Source organism: Trifolium pratense, linkage group LG7 (genome assembly GCF_020283565.1).
Source record: "Trifolium pratense cultivar HEN17-A07 linkage group LG7, ARS_RC_1.1, whole genome shotgun sequence".
Classification (NCBI taxonomy): domain Eukaryota; kingdom Viridiplantae; phylum Streptophyta; class Magnoliopsida; order Fabales; family Fabaceae; genus Trifolium; species Trifolium pratense.
Window position 1 is genome coordinate 47,651,965 of NC_060065.1, and position 21,893 is coordinate 47,673,857.

A 21,893-nucleotide genomic window follows, 5' to 3' on the forward strand; every position below is an offset into this window, starting at 1 on the left:
AAAAACCTTGACATTTAGTTATTTTACACTAGAAAATTGAGGGTTAGTTAGGTAAATTTTATTAAATGTTGATGCACTCATTTGCTAATTTACACCCACTTAATTATAAATATATGCAATCTAAATAAACAACATAAGAAATCAAAAAATGACAACTTAAGAAAACATGTTACTCAACTTTGAAAATGTGCACCTTGCTAACTTAGACTTTCATGTTAAAACATCAAATCAGTTTTACTAAACTACCCTTGGCTTGAAACTATATTAAAATAGTAAAAAAAGGTGTTTTGGTCTAAAGTGAAAAGGTGCACCTTGCTAACTTAGACCTTCATGTTTTTAGGTGGGTTTAAGTTAGCAAACCTCATATATATATATATATATATATATATATATATATATATATATATATATATATATATATATATATATATATATATATATATATATATATATATATATATATCTTTGCTAATTTAGATCCACCTAAAAACATGAAAGTTTAAATTAACAAGGTGCACTTTTTCACTTTGCACAAAAAACTCTTGACAAAATTGAGAATCAAATTTACAAAATTGTCCTTAATTTACAATTGGTTTGAAATAATGGCAAGTGGTTATTTTTGTCCAAAGTGAAAAGGTGCACCTTGTTAATTTAGACTTTCATGTTTTTAGGGGTGAGTCTAAATTAGCAATTCCCATAATATATATATATATATATATATATATATATATATATATATATATATATATATATATATATATATATATATATATAATGATACGTTAAATGACATATAATAGTTTGTCGCTTAGTGGTAATTATATTGGTGTAATTGAATAATAATTCAAGGTATGTGTACAAAAATATTTTCGATGAGATAATAATTGAATAAGAAATCCCACAAAACGTTACTTTTGTGTTGTACATATGTATCATAATGTCTGAATCATGTGCCCTAATAATTTATCTCAACCATGTGCCCTAAAAATTGAAGGGGTAGTTGATAGATGGTAGTTAAGAAGTTCCTTAAGCAAGCTGCAGTATTTTAGACAGTGATAGTTAACATGATTACTATGTTCATAAGAAGTGTTGTTAATATTAAGATTAATTAAAGTTGTCCTTTTTTTATGCAAAAAAAATGTTGTCCTTTTTAGGTAGCCGGCTATTTAAGGCACAATACTTTCAAAAGTATTCGTCAAAAAAAAAAACAAACTTTCAAAAGTAAATACTTATATTTATAGGTAATTTGATATCCTTACGTTTGTTTTACAATAAATACTCACGAGTGTCGTCCTACTTTTGATTTGAAATCCTTAGGTTTGTTTTTTTTTACAATAAATAGTTAAATACCCACACAGTGTTCGCACCACTTGTCCTACTTTTGATTTTAAATATATAATAAAAATTATTTTATAATAGATATAAAATATATAAGGTGTTAATTGACTTTACACTGTTTGATGATATTATTTTAAACAAAAATATAACTAGTGCTTTCGGAGTACTAATTAAAAAAAATTAAATATGGTAAAATATTCTTAAAATTCATGTATTCTATTTTTTAAAAATATCAAAAGTATTGTTTCTAATACAAAACTTATTATTTTGATTTTCTTAATTAGTGCTCGGGAGGGACTAGTTATATAGCATGACCCTATTTTAAAATACATAATTGTTTATTGTATAAGATAAGATTTCAATAAAATTTTATTTCTCAATATTTAAACCAAATTCTAATAAGAGGTTTTGTTTTAGATTGGGCCAAAGTCCAAATGTAAGGGACTAAGTCCCAGTCCATGAAAGATGGAAATTTCTTTTCACACTTCTCGCGCGTTTTTTTTTTTTTTTTGTCTTTCCAATTTTACTCCTTCATAAGTTGTAGGTTAAGTAATAAGTATGTAAAAACATCAAAATATTTTGATAAGAAACACCGTTCGCAAGTTAAAATATGAACTCTTCTTTCACCCCATAAAAATATTTTGAATGAAACCCTATATAAATGAGTGATTAAAAAATAAAAATAAAAAGATATTTCAATTTATAGAATTTGACGTGCATGTGATCGGTTTCAATTTATAGAATCATACTGTACGTGTGATTGATCGATATTACCTAAAAATCATAAATCATAAACGTCTAATTCAGACAATAATAATTATGAACACACAAATCAATGTGCTTTATGCTCCAAATCCACAGGAAAAACAGCACAATTAATCATTAAACAAAATTACTAACATTTAACAGTATACATTGGATTTTTAACTGAGAAGAAACTCTTAATTTATTTTCCCTTATTCAACATCTTACAAGAAGCAAGTAACAGGTTGATGGGAGAAGATAGATGTGACACATTTAGTTCAAATTTTTGGTACCTTTGAAGTGTGTGTTAATGCTTTGGAGACAGTTTATGATTGCTTCCTATAAAGGGTACTTACAGATCCTATATTAATACACTCCTACACTCTGAATATTACCTCCAACTGTGAGATGCATAAGTTTGGAACCTTCTTCCTTGATTTATGCATATTTGTTAACTTGATCAATCATGTATATGGAAATTTTGTTTGAATATTTTCCAGTTGGTCATTTATGACTGCATGGTAAGAATACTTCTAATCCAATTTTTTCGCATCGGCACCGACTTCATTGTCGGTTGCTAGTGAACTGCTCTCAGTTGGTTTGGTTGCTGGTGGTGAAGATGACTTAGGTAAAATGAGATTCGTTTGGTTTTCATTGGCATCGACTGTCTCATACTCGGATAACAGGTCCATGAATTCATTAAGCAATCTCTGGACTTTTCTGTTCGACGCCATCGATGGAAGAATATCTTCCCTGAGAAGCTTGTGTTTCCTCATTCCCTGCAAATATTCAATAAGAAAAATTGAGATCATGGCGCAATTATTTGGTTTTTGGTCCAATAGAGATTGCAACATCTTAGAGTTTGACATCTTTTAAAGAAATATGTGAGGTTGGAGCTAAAAAGCTTACAAGTATAAAAGGATCCCATGCTAAGTTATTTGAATTTGAAGATGGTTCCTCAACCATCCCTGTTGGAGGTCCAAGGAAACTCTCACAAACTTCCCTTAATCGAGATTCATCTGCTTCTCTGCAATCATTTCATAATCATTGTTATGTACAATTACAAAAAGTACTTAAATAACGTGTAGAAAACAAGGCCCCAGTGCAATTTATATAGAAAACAGAATATATGTAGAAATGCATGTTTAATGCAAGAACAATAAGGTTAATTAAATGGAATTTAGTAAATATCGAAACAAAAAAGAGAAGAACAATACCTTGCAAGAAAGCGTACGTAGGACAATAGGCATTGGCGATATTCATTGGGAGATCCCAAAGCCAAGGAAGAAGCCAATTGAGCTTCCAAATGAGCACGTGTCTGCACTCCATCATCAGTCACTCTGAAAAAATATTCGGATTTAGTAAGTATTCCTTTCAACATAAAAATTATAATAAAAAGATGGCGTGGAGAAATTAAATACAGAACGTGAGCTCAGAAACTTAGATAACAAGCACATTCTATTGTAGATATTTAGCATGCATAGATAAATATTAGTATATTACAGTCTTTATCTATCCAGCATTCATATCCCCCTTTAACACAATTTCATATTCATACAGTAAACAATAGCATTTGCAAATCAAGAACCAAAACCAACTACAGGCTGTGTGATGGCAATCAATCAATACACACCTTGTCCAACCAGGCTTTCGAGCCAAATATTTTCTGAGATCAACCTGTAAAGCAGCCAGCTCACCACTTTGAATTGAACCTAAACTCCAAGAGCTAGCAAAATTCGATGCAGGGAAGCAATCATCTGCAACCCTCAACCAACACTTGACACTCATGTCAAATAGAAAAGCATGGCGTGTGGCCAACACAACAAGAGGTGAACCAGATTTTGATAGCTTTGCAGTTATAACTTTAATAGTTCCTGAAAAGAAATGGTAAATTTAAATCAACATAAGAGTCGCTGAATAAAATGAAAATTGTTGAGAAAATCAAGGCAATTCTAAGACCACTTAGTTGAAAATCAAGTGCATGCAATATCAAACAGCTGTGTGTAATATATGGTACCTGCATCTTTAGTGGTTGAGTTAGGACTTGAAGCAACTAAAGAAGTCAATGAATCTTGAAGGAGACAAGTTCGATTAAATAAATCCCATAAATAAAGGGATCCCTTTCTTGTCACCAGCAACAATGTCCAGCACTCATCACAATCTATAAATGTCGCTGCGGATCCTGTCATCATGGTAGGCATTGCTCGTCTCCCACACTTTGTGTAAATCTTCAAAAGGAAGCAAAAGACAGAAAGTACATAAGCTAATATTATTCGAATTAATAACATTTTATGAAGGGTAAAATATGTTTTTGGTCCCTAGTTTCACAGAATTTTTGTTTTAGTCCCTGAAGTTTATTTTCACACTTTTTAGTCCCTGAAGTTTTTTCACTCAAGGTTTTTAGTCCCTACTTTTAATCAAACTATTGTATACTTTCACATTTTTGAATGATCTTATATATTCATGTTTATAACATTATAAGAACATCTCCAATAAAAATTTAGATTTTTTTAACATAAGATGAATTATTTATGAATTTTTATATGCAAAAAACTAAAAAATTCATATTTAATTCATCTCTTGTTAAAAAAAATTAAATTTTTGTAACAGAGATTCATATAATGTACTAAACATGACCGCAGAAAAAAAAATTAAAATTTCGAATGATATGCACGAGTTGAATGAAAAGTAGGGACTAAAAACCTTGAGTGAAGAAACTTCAAGTACTAAAAAGTGTGAAAACAAACTTCAGGGACTAAAACGAAAATTCTGTGAAACTATAGGGACCAAAAACATATTTAACCCTTTTAGGAAATCTGAATAGAAAATATAATCGGAAAGAAGGTGCAGAACACAAACAAAGAATATTAAATAAGCTATCCATCTACATGCAGTGGTTTGCAGTTTCACCCTCAATATGTTATATTTATGGGATATGCCGGGCATGAACATTAACAACCTGTATGGACTTCATTGGTGCAAAAAAGATGCTACCAAGATATTAAAAGGCATAAGACATGTAGTGAAAGGAAAAAACAGATAAGTTTAACTAAGTATTGAAATATGATGATGAAAGTCTTAGGAAACCAAGCAACAGAAAATTTAGTATAAAGGGTGTTCAGCCCAACTGCCACAGCTACCTATATAATCACAGCCTACATAATATCAGAAGTGTAGACAGAAAAGCTGAAGTAAAAGACGACCATGTCTATACATAACAAATGTAGAAAAACAATTTACCTGAAGACATCCATCTTCACACCCAACTGCCCAAAAATTTATGTTGCCAGCTAAAACGGTGACTTTTCCTGATATCCTATCCGACCAAAGTGTTTGATCCCCCCTTGTACATACAATTTCTGTTTCTTTCATCATAGACGTATTTCCCAACCCTACAATGTCATTTACTGTGTGTTCTTTTGGGCGTGCTTCCAAAAGAATAGGTGAAGTATCTTCCCCTCCTTTCTTGTCAAATACTCTAATAGAAAGTGTAGCACTACAAGCAGCTAAAGAACTAGAAGTCGTTGAATTTCCCAACTGCTGAACATTGATGCCTCCATCACCGGAAGTATCTGGAATTTTTTCAATTATCAGGCCATCAGAAATTATGGCCCTAGCAGTAACCCCAGAACATTCTTTTAAATCTGAATGTCTGATATGTGCACCTCCCAATGTACTAGCTCTTATGTCATCGTCGTTAGAAATAGCTTCGTCAGAATTCTTTCTGCGTTTAGAAGAGACAAGAGGAAAATCAAGTGCTTGCTGAGCTGCACCAGAAATGTTTTCCTGCTGAACTGGCATTCCAACTACTACCGGAATAATTCTTTTACGGCCATCAGGGCGTCTATACTCTTTTTGCTTAACGGGAATAGTATTCCGACTGGAGGTTGTAACCATGTTTAATTCATCACCAACAGGACCTCCATTCTTCTTACTGTCATCAACTTGAGGCTTGGCATTATTTGTAGCAACGCTAGCCCTGGCACTAACAAAAGCATTTTCCATTTTCTTGTTTTGTTGGGCATCAGTAACCACCTTTTTGCTAGATGTTTGCTTGGTAGAAGCTGCTTCTAGCAGTAACTGTGCCGGACTTTCTGCTAAGTTTACTTTACAACCTCTCACATCACCGTAACGACTTTTTTTCACCTCATCCAGCTCAACATCACCTAAACTCTGACCAAGTTCTTTTACCTCAAAATGAAATGTACCCACAGATCCATCCAAAGAACATGCAAAAAGTGAATATCCATCAGGGCTCCTGTTTCAAAACAGAAAGGAAGACAAATAAAGAAGACTCAATCAGAGAAATGATAATGTCAAATCTTAATAAAATAAATATCTATAAATAACATATCAAATGCAACAACTAGATATGAAGAGAAATACCAGGATAAATCCACAACGCTTTGAGTAAAAAAATGCTTGGCAACAAATAGAGGACGGGGACTAGCAGTAGTCCACACTGTTATAGTCCGATCCTGACTTCCGATGGCGATAACATTGTAAGGCTGTGGTTCTTTGGATCCTGTCTTGGAAGCACCGTTGCTCCACCCGACAGGTTCAGGCTTCGCTTCCTGAGAATTAGAGGAACTCTTTTTAAACATAAAATGATTGAACTTCACCACAATGATTGGAGCATTGTGTCCTAAGAAATCAAATGTTGCAGACCATTCGCCTCTCTCAAGAACAGGAGCAGAATGCCTCGGCTTCTTAAAACCATGAGTAGTGGTAATGAAATGACCACAAGGAGACCACCCAAGCCGTCTGAAAAAGGTTGATCCGAGCTGAAAAAAAGGAAATATTGATTAGGAAATAGAAAGTTAAATTGGATGAAGAACAATTATAAATATAGCTTAGTTGGTTTGCATTGTCAGTATAAAAAAGTTTTACATACGCATAAAATCACATTCATATCTTACTACATAGATAATTGCGGAGATATTTCATGAACTAGCATAGTAAAGTGGCACAATGATGAAATGTAATCGGATGCATATGTAAAACTTTTTTGCACTGGCAATGCATACCAATTAAATCCGGAAAATAAGAAACTTACTGATTTTGACCAGTGACCATCTGTCCTATGTGCAAGACTCCAATCACTAGTTCGCCAAATAATTACAGTTTTATCGTCAGATTGACTTGCTATAAAAGAGCCAATAGGATCCCAAGCAACACCCTTAACCAGGCTAGAGTGGCCCCTTAAAACAGCAGTGCAAATACCATTGCTCATATTCCATACATGGATAGTGTTGTCCAAACTCCCACTAGCCAACGAAGAATCATCAGGAGACCAATTAAGATCCACCTACTTCAACCATGGACAAATAGATCCCAAGTTAATGATGATAATTGAAAATGTAAAAGCATTCGGATAACAGGCCCGGTCATAAGCCAGTATTGAAAACTATTAATTGAAAGTTTCTGAAAATGAAAAGAGGTTGAAAAAGGAAAAGATATTGCATTACCACATCAGCAGAGTGTCCTCTCAGAGTCATTACAACTTTCCAGTTTTCAATATCCGGAGGCTCTCCACTGCCAAATTCCGTGGTTCCTGAACCAGGCTTTCTCTCATGAATTAATATTGCCTGATCATCAGACCCTGATGCAACAAACCTTCCATGTTTAGCCCACCTAACACAATTGACAGACCCAAAGTGATCACGCAGAGTCGCAAGAAGCCTATCAGAAGGGTCATAATTTTCCATGTCCGTACTAACAGACTTCATATTCCATATGCGAACCTGCACAAAACATAGTTAAGAATGTAACTAAGTGGAAACTAATCCAAGTCAGTGTGGTCAAATAGCAGCTATATAGCATAACAGAATTCGAACAATTCTCTTTTTTTTTAACTGCAAGTATATTTTTATTAATAATCAGGTCTATGCACAAGATGAACAGAGACCTGTAAAAAGAGGGACTACAAAGCAAAGGTGCCATATATAAGCGGAACACCAATAGAATTCGAACAAATCACTATTATTCCATGATAAACTATTTATTTAGTACAAAATGTTGTCAGATACTACTCCAGCCTTAATTATAAGCAAAAGTTTTTTCGTCATATTGATTGAATAACTAATGTATTTGTTCTATATTATCAGCGCTATAGCAATGTAGCATAGTGAAATTTGAACAAACCACGAATTTTCACGATCCACAATTGACAACATTGATTCAATTTCTTCAAGATTAATAATTAACAAGCTCAATTATGAAACAATATTAATTAGAGTAACAAAAATTGAAACACATATATACCTTGTGGTCACCACCACCAGTAGCGAATCTGAGTCCACCAGGTTGAACATCAATGGAGAAAATTTGCATACCTTCATGTCTAACCCAACTAGGTTTTTCAGCAATCATTTTCACCGAAAAAGAGTAAAGTGAAATTGGGGGAAGTTGAAGGAACTGAGAGAAGTTTAGCAACTAAGCTGAAAACCTAAAGAGATTCCTACGCAAATTGGTCGTAAGGATTTCCCTCAAAGTTCTCTGTAGAAACTAGAATCTAAATTTACTGAATTTGACACATGTAAAATCAACAAAGGGTTTAGCAATTTTCACGAAGGGGAAAAATGGAAAAACAAAACATTAACCCTAAAATAATTAAGTAAAAAAAACCCTTAAAATAAAACAAAGATTTTCTTAAGTAAAAAAAAAAAGGATTTTCTTGAACAAAAAAAGAAAGATTTTCCTATTGTTAAAAAAATAAAATAATATTCAGTGTAAAAAAATATTATTAAAAGAAAAGTACAATAAATAGCCTAAAAGATGAAGGACAAACATGTCAAAGTAAGTATTTAAAAATCGAACTTATATATATTTTTAGTTGATGTTCCAACTTTTTTGAACTACTCGAATTAAAATGAAATTGCAATCAAACATCAAAATAATTGAATTGAAGTAAAAGTTGATTCAAAGTTCAATATAATCATTAACTTCTTTTTTTATCGACAAAGTCTAACTATAATACGAATACGAAAAACTCCTTTCTAGGACAAAATATTTTTTATCTTTTAGATAGAATGTTTTACGATTTTTCGTAGTGATTATATTTGTCGGAGCGGTTTTTTTCTATGGACATTTATCGGAGAGATAGTCTATATTTGGTTCTACGTTTGGAACCTTTAGAATTAATTCTAGAGATGTAAAATTAACTTTGACATGTTTGGTTGCTCTGAAGTAGAGTTTATTTTACCTTTAGAATTAGTTCTAACTTGAAGCTAAAATTCATAAATTTTGAGTCTAAATATAATTTTTACGCTAAAGTTTTTCAACTCACTTAATATTTTTTTCATTTTTCGATAAAATAATAGAAAACTTATCAGTAGGAGAGAAAGATATACAAATTCTTTTTTGTTTATATAGTTAGCAATGAGGATCTGACCTAAAACATCATGTATACTATCCAAGCTCTTGGACAAGGCTTTATACAAATTTGTTTTTTACAGCAAAGATATACATATTCTAATTCTAAAAATAAAAAAATAATGTCCTTTTGAATTTAGCTCAGTTGGTAGGGACATTGTAAAGATATATAGATTCGAACAGATATTTTTAGATTGAACGTGACACACGTGCGTACTTCAACTTAGTACTCCACATGTCACTTTCTGTCTTGTTCCGCCGCAAAACCCAACACTATATCACATTCACAGATTCACTTCAAAAACAAACACCATTTTTTTGTGTCTCAATTTCCAAAGTACAGTACAGTAACATTTTTATCAAACAAAAAGAGCATGAAACTAAACCCCTCTTTAAGAACACTCACCAACACTTCAATAAACCCAATTCTCAGACTTAAACATTATTATTCCGTTGCAATCAATACCAAGAAAACCCCATTATGTTACACTGAATGTGATCCTCACATTGCACAATACCTGTTTGATAAAACTCCTCAGAGACTAACAACCCTTAAAGAACATAACCAATTACTCTTTCGTTACTCTCGCGATAATCAAACCAAAGAAGCCCTCAATTTGTTTGTGTCCCTTTTTCGTTCTTCTTTACAACCTGATGAATCCACATTGTCTTGTGTTATCAAACTTTGTGCTAGTTCCTTTGATGGGAAAATGGGTAGGCAAGTTCATTGTCAATGTGTTAAATTTGGACTTGTGTATCATGTTAGTGTTGGAACTTCACTTGTTGATATGTATATGAAATCTGAGTCTGTTGATGATGGAAGGAGAGTTTTTGATGAAATGGGTGAGAGGAATGTTGTGTCTTGGACTTCGTTGCTCGCGGGTTATTCGTGGAATGGATTATATGATTGTGTATGGGAATTGTTCTGCCAGATGCAGTTTGAGGTGGTTTTTCCTAATCAGTATACTGTTTCTACTGTAATTGCAGCTTTGGTTAATGAGGGTGCTGTTGATTTAGGATTGCAGGTTCATGCCATGGTTGTTAAGCATGGTTTTGAGGATGCAATACCTGTGTGCAATTCTCTGATTAGTATGTATTCAAGGGCAGGGATGTTGAGAGATGCTAGAGATGTTTTTGATAAAATGGAGAACAAGGATTGGGTTTCTTGGAATAGCATGATTGCAGGACATGTGAGAAATGGGCAAGATTTTGAGGTTTTTGAAATTTTTAATAAAATGCAACGTGCAGGAGTTAAACCTACTTATATGACATTTGCTAGTGTTGTTAAGTCATGTGCTAGCCTTAGAGAATTGGTGTTAGTAAGATTGATGCAATGTAAGGCTCTGAAGAGTGGTTTTACCACAAACGAAATTGTCATAACTGCACTCATGGTAGCATTGAGTAAGTGCAAGGAAATGGACGATTCGTTTAGTCTATTCTCGTTGATGGAAGAAGGTAAAAATGTGGTGTCATGGACTGCGATGATCAGTGGTTACTTGCAGAATGGTGGCACTAACAAGGCTGTGAATTTGTTTTCTCAAATGAGAAGGGAAGGTGTTAAACCAAATCATTTTACATATTCTGCGATCCTTACTGTGCAGCATGATGTTTTCGTTTCCGAAATGCATGCTGAAGTTATCAAAACTAATTATGAAAAGTCATCTTCGGTAGGAACTGCACTTTTAGATGCTTATGTTAAGTTAGGAAATACTAACGGTGCTGTTAAAGTTTTCAAGATAATTGAAGCGAAGGACTTGATGGCATGGTCAGCAATGCTCGCAGGATATGCACTAACAGGAGAAACCAAAGAAGCTGCTAAAATCTTCCATCAATTGATAAAAGAAGGGATCAAACCAAACGAGTTTACCTTTTCCAGCATCATCAATGCTTGTGCTTCTCCTACCGCGGCATCAGAACAAGGAAAACAGTTTCATGCCTATGCAATTAAAATGAGATTTCATAACGCTTTATGTGTAAGCAGTGCTCTTGTTACCATGTATGCAAAGAGAGGCAATATTGATAGTGCACATGAAGTTTTTAAAAGGCAGAAGGATAGGGACTTGGTTTCTTGGAACTCAATGATCTCTGGATATTCACAACATGGCCAGGCCAAAAAAGCTTTAGAGGTATTTGATGAGATGCAAAAACGAAACATGGAAGTGGATTCCGTAACATTCATCGGAGTCATTACTGCCTGCACTCATGCTGGCCTAGTGGAAAAAGGTCAAAAGTACTTCAATTCAATGATCAATGATCATCACATTAATCCAACAATGAAGCACTACTCTTGCATGATAGATTTATATAGTCGTGCAGGGATGCTGGAAAAAGCTATGGATATCATAAATGAGATGCCATTTCCTCCTGGTGCAACTGTGTGGCGCACTCTCTTGGGAGCCGCTCGAGTACACCGCAATATAGAGCTCGGAGAACTTGCTGCTGAAAAACTTATTTCTCTTCAGCCAGAAGACTCGGCTGCATATGTCCTATTATCCAATATGTATGCTGCAGCAGGAAACTGGCAAGAGAGAACCAATGTGAGAAAACTAATGGATAAAAGAAAAGTGAAAAAAGAACCAGGGTATAGTTGGATTGAGGTTAAAAACAAGACATACTCATTCTTGGCTGGTGATTTGACACATCCTTTGTCAAACCAAATTTACTCGAAACTTTCAGAGTTGAGTATCAGGTTGAAAGATGCAGGTTATCAACCTGATACAAACTATGTATTTCATGATATTGAAGACGAACAGAAAGAAACTATTCTTTCTCATCACAGTGAAAGGCTGGCTATTGCTTTTGGGTTAATAGCTACACCTCCTGAAATTCCAATCCAGATTGTGAAGAATCTTAGGGTCTGTGGAGATTGTCATAACTATATCAAGTTAGTATCACTCATTGAACAGAGATATATTGTTGTCAGAGATTCAAATCGGTTTCATCACTTTAAAGATGGATTGTGCTCATGTGGAGACTATTGGTGATATTTGAGCTATAATGTGTTGTTTTGAAGATGCTTAAGCATCATGTGCATTAGAATTCTTTTGGCAAAGAAAATTTTAAATTAGGCGAGACACACTCTCATGGCAAGGTCAGAGAGAACCGTCAATTTCATTGAAAAATTAGAATATAATTTATGTATAGTTTACCAATGGCGGAATTACGAACTTGAACCCAAGGCATGGCAGGTGTGAGCCAAGGTACAAAGAGAAACCATGAAAGCTTCTCTGTGAAGCATAAAGTCTCAAGGAAGCTTTATGTAAGGAGACTTGTCGGATTAGGAATTGAAATCACATGTACATTGCATTGGTTCTCTGCTCTAAGTGAGATAGGCCATGGTAGATATTGTTCAACTTGTGAATAATGATCCATCAACAGAACTTTTAGAAAGTATGCTTTTAATATTTGCTATAACAAAAAGGTCCATAGCATTTCTATAATTTGTTAACTGATTGCAGGAATCCTCAAAAGTCCCAACCAATTTTGCTTATTAACTGATTCAACAAGTAATAATTAATTTAGTTATTTCATCTATGTTTTGAGAGTAATTGGTGTCCAAAATTTATGTAACTGAATTATAAGTACACAAAATTTGGTAATGTAACCAAGTCAAATGAGCCATATTTCATATTATAAGTGCAAAAGTTACTTTTTGAACCAAGTCATCCAAGGCAAATACATGAGAAGGACGGTTCCAGTTCCATAGAAAAGTTAAGGTTTGAGTTTTGGCACATGTGAATAAGTCACATTTTCTTTAACTTTTGCAGCTGGTACAACCAAGCCTCATTCAGCCTCTCAAGAACATTCCCGGAGTTAAGATCTTCGAGTAGGCTTTCCTCACACGCATCTTTGAGATCGCCTATGTCGTATTTATTGGCTGCTCCGAGCAATGAAAGCCTGTGTTTCCAAAAATCTCCAGGTTTTATTGTGCCGTACATGTAACTTAGAAGGGCCGTGCAGGATTCTTGTGACATTTCTTCTGTGTGGATTGTAGACGACTCTTTCTCTTCGCTGCTGTCACGATATGAGGCCAGGAATGCAGGAGAAGTTGCGGACAAGACTGCTTTATGTGCCTTGAGTCTGCTGTTATAATGGTGAGGTCAGCATGTATAGCTTCGTCAAGCATGCGAGAGAGGCATCGGAGAGTGTTTGGTTTGGAGTTGCAACAGATTGCAGTTTTCCATCAGATGGCCATATAGAACTGGCTTCTCCACCCTGACTCTCCGACGGGAAAAAATTAAATCAAAGGGTAAGTAGCAACAGTCTAACAATGCTAGTCAATGGATAAAACACTCGATATGAAAGATGACATATAACAACTCTTTTTAAAAAGAAATATGATTTGAATAATATATATGCTATTAAATAGTAGTTAGTTGGGAGAGATATAGATTAAATAGAAAGATTATTATTAAAGTACTTAATTTATCCTCGTCAATTTTAATATAATATTTCAAATCTTCTATAATTTTACCTCAAAGATATGAAACATATAACAACTCTTTTTTAATTAAGAAAAAGATTTGAATAATATATGCTAAGCAAATAGTTAGTTGATAAAGATATATGTTAAATACAAAGAAAAAGAAAAATCTTTTTTATAATCTTGAAGATATTTATCGCAAGGATATTCACACACTAGTATATATATAGTATACTATTGAAAATAATCTTGAAGCATTCCTTCAATATTGTATCTATCTTCTTCATTCAAGTGCTCCAGCTCTTCAAGATGAATGGCGTTGTTGTTCATACTCTCACTAACAAATCAACAACAAAGCATTGTCCTCCTCACATTCAGACTACCGGATCAAAGTATTGTCCTCCTCACAAACGGCCTATTGTGTCGCACTCAAAATTGAAGACGAAAAAATTTTATGCCGGCTCTCCTATCTTCTCAATGTCTCCATCTCCTACCGTTGTTCCACTACCAAGTTACATAATACGGAATACTGTAACTCTTGGGGCACCATGTCCTGTTCAAAATTAATGTTATGATATATTGTAACATTCAAAGTATATACATAGGTACTAGCTATATAGTTTAGAGTACCTTATTTCTTCACGGGTTGGTCTAATCTCCATAAACTTTGTAGGCATGCAGTGTTTACACTTTTCACTACTCAAACAACTCGTTTGGAAATGAGATTTGTGTGTTTGAGTCCCTTTTTTTAGGATAAGTTAGAATATTTGTAGGATGTCAAGTGTAAGATAATGATGAAGATAATAAAGATGATGAATATGTTGATCAATTTTTTATGTTTATTTATTTTTAATAGAAAAATATTTTAAAAAATAAAATATCGTTTGTGGTTGCCGCTTCAACATTTCTATAATAAAAAAAGGAAAGAGATAAAGGGTTAATGTAATATATCATACTAGTTAAATAAAAGTATTAATTAAAATATATGTATGCATTTTAATTAGGTTATGAAAAATCAATCAAAAATTGGATATGATTCAGCAGTTTTCACAAAATGATATCGAAACACGTTGAGAATATTATTCGATTTTGTGCAGTTTTTATTTTTTTCTTTAATTTGTTTCAAATTTTAATTTGAATAAGCTTGAATTTGAGGTTGCTGATTCTTTAAGTGCAATATTATTTGATTATGTATCCGGATCCTCGGCTGCAGCTTTGTCTGCTGCTCTCCCTGCTGCTCTCCCTGCTGCTGTACACTAACCGTTGGATTTACTGTTCCTTTACTCAAAGGCTGGATTGCCTTGGCTCTATTATTCAATGTAGCGCACATGATAAATTTTTCATTGAAGCTTGTGAATAGTCATCTGCACACATTATTTTAATTTCTTTTTGAATTTAATTTATATGCATCATCGGTGTAAAGTTATTTTACACAAGCGTCCAATAATATACTGACACATCATGTATGGTAATTAAAAACACATGATGTGTCACATTCATTAAATGACGTGACAATACATCATTTGATGTATGTGTAAAAAATCTTTACACCGACCGTCCACAACAATTAAACTTTTTATTTTTTTAAAGTATAAATTTCCACTCGGGTTTTTGTTGTGGAACTCAAACAAAATAATGCTTAAAAATATAATTTGTTATATATGTTAAATTTATATACAAAGAAAATAAATATTTAATGATGTGTTTACAACATGACTAAAAATTTGTGACGGAAAATATTTGGAGACCAAAATTTGTTAAAATTTTTTTTAGGAATTAAAAAAAAAATCTATACATTTATAGAGACGAAAAAATTATATAATCCAAAAAAAAGTTGTTTACCAAAAATGTTTGTTTCAAGTACCTACAAAAAAATTTAGCAAATTTTAGTAATCCAGAATATTTTAAATTTTTATAGGAGAATTTCCTGTAATATTATAAACAAAATGAATGCAAAAATTCATTCAAAAATATGGAGTAGGCATGAGTTGGCTTAAATACATGGACAAAAAATTGTGACAAAAAATATTTGGTAGACCAAAACTTGCGAAACTAAATTTACTAATATTAACATATAAAATAAATATATTTTTAAGTATCATAATTTAGAATTTATAGAGTAGTTTTTTTTTTTTGACAATATAGAATAGTTTTGTTAAAACAATATTAAAATAATATGTACACATGACTATTCACACCTTCAATGAGAAATTATTATGTGCGCAACATTGAATAATAACAGCAAGACAATCCAACGGTTGAGTAAAAGAAGAGTGAATCCAAGGACTAATGCACAGCAGCAGGGAGGGCAGCAGACAAAGCTGCAGCCGATGATCCAAATTGCAATAGTATGTGTTAATATCAACTTAATGAACTTAACACATCATAAAATAAAATCGAATGTCTTTTCTTTCTTTTGGGGGTAATTAGTTAATGAGAATCAACAACCTCATTGAAAATTTTCAATAGAATTTTTGAATTTATCAACGGTAGAATTTTATACTTGAATTAAAATCGCCACAAAGGTTAAATAAGTTGTGTAGAAGATAATTGGTTGTTGTTTAATGCAAAAAAGGAACCGATAATATAGGCAAATCTATCAGTCACTCACTGAGCTGGAAATGTAAGACACAACAATAACATCCCCAACAATACGTCCATATGCGTCGCTTGAGATTATTTTCATCAGTGGATTTGTGCTCGTTTGAGATTTTTTAATTAATGAATTCAGTATGTCTTTCAGCAGTAGTTTGATGCAGCATAGCTGCTGATTATATATCATCCATCTTGAAAACTGAAAAACACAAACCTATCACTACCGCAAATTTTGTGCAACCTCGATACCATACCAACAAAAGAAACCACCATGACATAAGTTATTTTTCTAACCATTTCAGATTCCAATATACACAATTCAGGAGAAACAAAATGAGAGTATCCATCGTTATAAATCCACCTCCGCGCAACGGGGAAATTCACATCCCCAACAATAACATTAAAGGATGTGTTTCACTTGATCCAATAACTAAACAAATTACACATTATAACATATCTAAAACCTCTGGATCTTTTTGAAATGAAAATTTTTAATCTGCATTAACCTTCTTCTCCAAATTCCTTTGTGAACTTCTCATGAACCTCAAGGTCAGTTTTGCTTACTGTAGGCCTTTGTCTTGCCAGAACCTTTTCAAAATCTGTTCTCGTAATAGGAGGTGGAAGGATCTGCATAAATTTTAAGGTGTTAAGTATATCTTGTGCTTCAATTAAAGATATATATTTTGTAAAACAACCTAGTTCAAAAACATCACAACTCTATTTCTCCGATTCTAATATTAAAATTTAAAAAACAAATCCCACTGCCATCAAAATATATAGTATATTTGAATACCTGAGAAGCAAGTCCTTTTGTAGCAAGATCCTGCATTGTAGTTTGAACTGCACCTTGTTGCTTTGGTCCACATGGGATCCACATACCCTCTGGACTTTTAAAGAAGAACATAGCATCTTGGGTTTTGCGAACAGGTTCAAATAAAACATCCTTCACCTGAAGAAGAGAATAAAAAAATATTTAAAAGAAATTCATCAAGTAAAAGATTATTGAAACCAGTTATTTTTCATATTAGAAGTTAAGCTTACGCAGACGGATATATCTGAACCAGAAAACCCATCTGTCCTGCTAGCCAAGTATTCAAAATCCCTTTCAGTCAAATTATGAGGAGTATCTCCAAGATGCACCTGCTCATTTTATCAAGCCAAAGAAACAAAACGGTAAACCATTTGCTAGATTTTTATATCAAAATAAAATTTAGCATTTGATAATCATGCATATTTCCCTTGCCTTGAACATGTGTTGGCGAGCCTTCAAATCTGGTAGTGGAATATAAATACGCTTATCAAAACGACGCCTAATGGCCTGCAAATACAAATTGATTAGTCAAAATAACCTTTTATTGACTCTATGGGGTGATAAAAGCAGAATTATTTTTTTCTCACCTGGTCTAAAGCATAAGGTGTATTTGTTGCTGCAAGAACAAGAACTTTCTGATCATTGTTTCCTACACCCTATGCAATAAAGAGAAATATAAAAGGGAGAACATAAGCCAAAACTGTTGGAAACTACAATAATGCTTAAGAACAAAAAAGTGTATCAAAACAAACAGACCTGATCCAAAATACATTGTAAGAGAGGAATTCAAATATACCATGGATGTAAATATTAACTACTACGGCTTAGAATTGTTTAGAAACCAATAACAGACGATATGCTGAACAAAGGAAAACATGGAACTAATGATGGTTCAAGTGTTGCAGATATTGCACACTCAAACATCAGTTAGCCAAAAGCAGGACCAGCATGAAACAGCCCAATCTTAATGCACTATTCCACTACTATGGCCCGACCTCTCATTTTAAGACAAGAATAATTCATTGAAAAATATTGTTTAAAATGAAGGCTTAATTCATTTTTGTAAGGAATATTTAGGGGACCATCAAGAGACTTAAGACTTTGACCAGATTTGTTCCCAAAACCATAAGGGTTTTGGGTTAATGGGTCTAACTTATATACTCTTCGTTTTGTTCATTGTTAGCCAATGTAGGATTTCTTTATTTCACGTTTCACACTTAGATGCCCAACATTTTTCACTCCAACATAAAAAATTGAAGCATGAATTACAAAATTAACAAAGCATCCAGAAATTATCCGACATCTCCAAGTTCGTGAAATTGAAAATCAAATGTATCGGACAGAAAAATATAAACCAAGGAAACCTACATTTTAAAATGAACAAGAGTACAAGCATGCACTTAAATGGGATAATAGTGAACTATATAACTGAGCCTAAGTTTTGCATGATGCAATTCAATTATAACTTACTACGCTGCTTACTATGCTTATCAACATATCCTCACCATACAACTATTACCTGCATCTGCACCAAAAGTTCTGTTTTGATTCGTCTTGAAGCTTCACTCTCATTGCCTTCTCCACGCTGGCCACATAGGGAATCTATTTCATCAACAAATATGATAGAGGGGGCATTTTCTCGGGCCATTTGGAAAAGGTTTGAAACAAGTTTTTCACTTTCACCCATCCACTTTGAAACAAGATCTGATGAAGAAATACTGGTGAAGAATTCAAAAGTTAAAAATGCTGGCAAGAATATATCAAAAACAATTTAACTCTGCAAAATTTATTCTGTTCATATAAACAATAGAGCAATTTTACCTGAAAAATGTGGAATCAGCCTCAGTTGCAACTGCCTTAGCTAAATACGATTTCCCAGTTCCAGGAGGTCCATACAACAAAAATGCTCTCCATGGTCGTCTTTTACCTGAAAAAGGCCACAGCGAAGCATAGTAAACATTAAATAAAATTCCACATAACTATAAACATTCAATAAATGTAAATCTCTTATCCAGTCCATATATATAATTAAAGTTTACGACTCCCAAATTTATGGGCTGAATGAAAGAGAAAAAGTATGTAAAAATTTGTAGAACTTAATTTGAAAATAGCATTGCACTTGCTGGATAGAACAAATGTTGTCAATCGCAAATCACAGAAAATAGCAGTTTATTCAAATTCCACTATGCCATAGTGCTATAGCCCCGCTATAGCGTCTATTTGACAATACTATGTACTACTACATATCCTATCGCGGAACAATAGCAATTTGTTCAAATTCCGCTAAGTTATAGCACTATAGAGCCTCTACTTGACAACATTTGACATGCTCAATCCTAGATATCCTTATACTATCGTATCCCCTCTCCCCCCAAAAAAAAGACACAGAAACATATCCTTTTAGTTCATTATGCATAATTACTTTCAGTTGTGTAAATTTAGTAACTAGAAGAGAAGCTAATATTGAGAATGCAACAAGAACTACATAGCACGGTCACTTCAGATTAAATGCGTATACCGACACATTCAATAACTTCGATTTTCTTAAATTATTACTAGTGCCTACATGTCAATGTCTAATGTTAGTGCTTCATAGAACAAGAGTCTATTTAGATTCATTTATATGAGTTAACCTACCAGCTAAGTATTTATGAAACCGTTTGAAAGAGCTTATAAAAACAACTAATGACATTTCCTTAATCCAATTTCAACTTATTTCTATACACTCTCTATGATAGCTTATGAAAACAACTTATAGCCTATATAAAAACAATTCAATGATAAGCACATACTATATCCTATAAACGCTTAATTAAATTGTTTATCCAAACAGAACCCAAGACAAAAACACCAACAACAACAATAATTAACCAACCAGTAAAAAACTGAGGAAACTTCACAGGCAAAATAACAGCTTCTTGCAAAGCCTGTTTAGCACTTTCCAACCCAGCAACATCATTCCACTTAACATTAGGTTTTTCCCTAATAATCGCCGAATTCAACCCCGCCCTAAGCTTCGCCTGTTCCGGATCCTCTCCATCACCTCCACCTTCACCACCACCACCACCACCACCACTACCATCCTTAGGCTTACTCTTTGGCCTTGTAGCAACAGCAGCATCACCATTAGAAGCTGGACCAGGTCCACCATCACCAAGTACAGCCCTGATCTCTTCAGCACGACGTAAATACTCGGTGAATCTCTGCTTAATAGCTTCTCTGATTTTAGGGTTCTTTTCGTACTTCAAATGAGTTCTGAAATACTCCAAAGCGTTCATATATAAAGGAAACGCTTTTGCATAGTTACCAGCATTGTCTTCATGAACCGCTTGTTTCACGTACTCTATCGCTTGTTCCTTGAAATTGCTGTACATGATTTTTCAACAATGAGAAATTGAGAATTGAAATCGGGAAAATTGAAATTGAGAATTGGTGTGTGAATGAAAAAGGGGAAACCCTAGAGATGAAGCGCGATCATGGTCGATTTTGGGGAGATGGTGGTGAGGATCTGATCGGAAGAAAGGGGAAAAGAGGGATGGAGGAATCTGTGGATGAATGGTTTGGTATTTGGTGTCTCAAAAAGCGCGTTTCGAATAAGTTTTTGTGAAATTTTTCGTCCTCAACTTATGAAATACGGAGTATTGGGTTTAGATTTGATTTTGTAAAATTTTTGGGAAAAAAAAATTTAGTAAAATTTATTTTTGTTTGCACAATAAAAAAAAATTAAAGGACATAAGTTAACGGAGTAAAAGAATGTTACACAAATAATTTTGTCTGCAACATCACTTCACGTATGTATGGTTGTTATGAAACTACTTATATGACACATAAGAGTGGTGATTTCTCATTTTAGTATAAACTTTCATTACACCTACTACTTACCATTTTAAACTCATAAAAAAAAATGAAATCTATAATAATTTTTCTTTGATAGGAAATATATAATAATTTATATGTACTTATATATACTAGCGGGCCAGGCAGGCGCGGAACGCGCCTGCCTGTGTCTAACTTATGTACCAAAAAAAAAGATACGCCTTATGTTATGGTGAGTTTGTTAATAAAAATTTTTTGTTGCTACTAAAAAAAGCAAGGGTAATGTTGATATTATGAAAATTATACCCCAAAACTCATGTATTCTTTTTATATATTATAGTATAGAATAGATATAGATGAAAAAACCATAAAAAAAAAGAGGAAGTTAAGGGCAATTATGGAATAATTAAAAAACCATAAAGAAAGTTAAGGGCAAAATGGACCAAAAAAAATCCAGCTCAAACTCCCTTATCCCCTATATATATATATATATATATATATATATATATATCTGTGTGTGTGTGTGTGTGTCTGGTTAAAATATGTTAAATATAATCGATCGTTAGTTGATTCAATAGTGATTGACGTTGAACTTAAACTTTTATTAGATATGGTAACCCTTATTTGGCAGAACTTTGGGGAGTTTTGGAGGGGTTTAAACATGCTAGGCGTTTAAATTTTTAAGTTGTAGAGGTTTGCTTTGATTCCCTTGTTGTTGCGCACAACATCACTTCAAATAAAAGTGGTAGTCATTTTGAAAAATCTCTTGTGAATAGAATTCGAAGACTCCTA

The 21,893-nt window shown here is 33.3% G+C and overlaps 3 protein-coding genes across 4 annotated transcripts; 1 reads left to right on the top strand and 2 right to left on the bottom strand.

Annotated features, from left to right (window-relative positions):
- Positions 1-2,194: 2,194 nt before the first annotated feature.
- LOC123895707 (protein HIRA) lies at positions 2,195-8,682 on the bottom strand. 2 transcript variants are annotated; one of them, XM_045946190.1, is made up of 10 exons: positions 8,347-8,682; positions 7,551-7,826; positions 7,139-7,390; positions 6,469-6,866; positions 5,323-6,340; positions 4,100-4,310; positions 3,716-3,956; positions 3,300-3,422; positions 2,992-3,109; positions 2,195-2,861 (listed from the first exon to the last, which is right to left on the bottom strand). In XM_045946190.1, the coding sequence occupies exons 1-10, from the start codon at positions 8,452-8,454 to the stop codon at positions 2,616-2,618; spliced, it is 2,991 nt and encodes a 996-aa protein (XP_045802146.1). In that variant the 5' UTR covers positions 8,455-8,682; the 3' UTR covers positions 2,195-2,615. The 2 variants fall into 2 exon arrangements, with proteins under 2 accessions (XP_045802146.1, XP_045802147.1); XM_045946191.1 differs by lacking the exon at positions 8,347-8,682 and having other exon boundaries at positions 7,139-7,393; positions 7,551-7,643.
- Positions 8,683-9,714: 1,032 nt separating this feature from the next.
- LOC123899943 (pentatricopeptide repeat-containing protein At2g27610-like) lies at positions 9,715-13,867 on the top strand. Its single transcript, XM_045951212.1, has one exon. The coding sequence runs from the start codon at positions 9,831-9,833 to the stop codon at positions 12,438-12,440; it is 2,610 nt and encodes an 869-aa protein (XP_045807168.1). The 5' UTR covers positions 9,715-9,830; the 3' UTR covers positions 12,441-13,867.
- A 2,879-nt stretch (positions 13,868-16,746) lies between these two features.
- On the bottom strand, positions 16,747-20,918 carry LOC123897140 (protein SUPPRESSOR OF K(+) TRANSPORT GROWTH DEFECT 1). The gene is made up of 8 exons (XM_045947651.1): positions 20,161-20,918; positions 19,107-19,212; positions 18,805-19,003; positions 17,873-17,941; positions 17,718-17,792; positions 17,516-17,614; positions 17,268-17,423; positions 16,747-17,101 (listed from the first exon to the last, which is right to left on the bottom strand). The coding sequence occupies exons 1-8, from the start codon at positions 20,657-20,659 to the stop codon at positions 16,976-16,978; spliced, it is 1,329 nt and encodes a 442-aa protein (XP_045803607.1). The 5' UTR covers positions 20,660-20,918; the 3' UTR covers positions 16,747-16,975.
- Positions 20,919-21,893: the final 975 nt, after the last annotated feature.

What these genes read in the sequence shown, in the direction of transcription:
- LOC123895707 (XM_045946190.1), bottom strand. Translation starts at nt 8,454, where the DNA reads ATGATTGCTGAAAAACCTAGTTGGGTTAGACATGAAGGTATGCAAATT. An exon ending in GAGGACACTCTGCTGATGTG is followed by an intron (nt 7,391 to 7,550) that starts GTAATGCAATAT and finishes TGGTTGAAGTAG; the next exon opens with GTGGATCTTAATTGGTCTCC. An exon ending in AGCGTTGTGGATTTATCCTG is followed by an intron (nt 6,341 to 6,468) that starts GTATTTCTCTTC and finishes GTTTTGAAACAG; the next exon opens with GAGCCCTGATGGATATTCAC.
- LOC123899943 (XM_045951212.1), top strand. Translation starts at nt 9,831, where the DNA reads ATGAAACTAAACCCCTCTTTAAGAACACTCACCAACACTTCAATAAAC.
- LOC123897140 (XM_045947651.1), bottom strand. Translation starts at nt 20,659, where the DNA reads ATGTACAGCAATTTCAAGGAACAAGCGATAGAGTACGTGAAACAAGCG. An exon ending in GTTTCCTCAGTTTTTTACTG is followed by an intron (nt 19,213 to 20,160) that starts GTTGGTTAATTA and finishes GGCCTTTTTCAG; the next exon opens with GTAAAAGACGACCATGGAGA. An exon ending in CACCTTATGCTTTAGACCAG is followed by an intron (nt 17,793 to 17,872) that starts GTGAGAAAAAAA and finishes TTGTATTTGCAG; the next exon opens with GCCATTAGGCGTCGTTTTGA.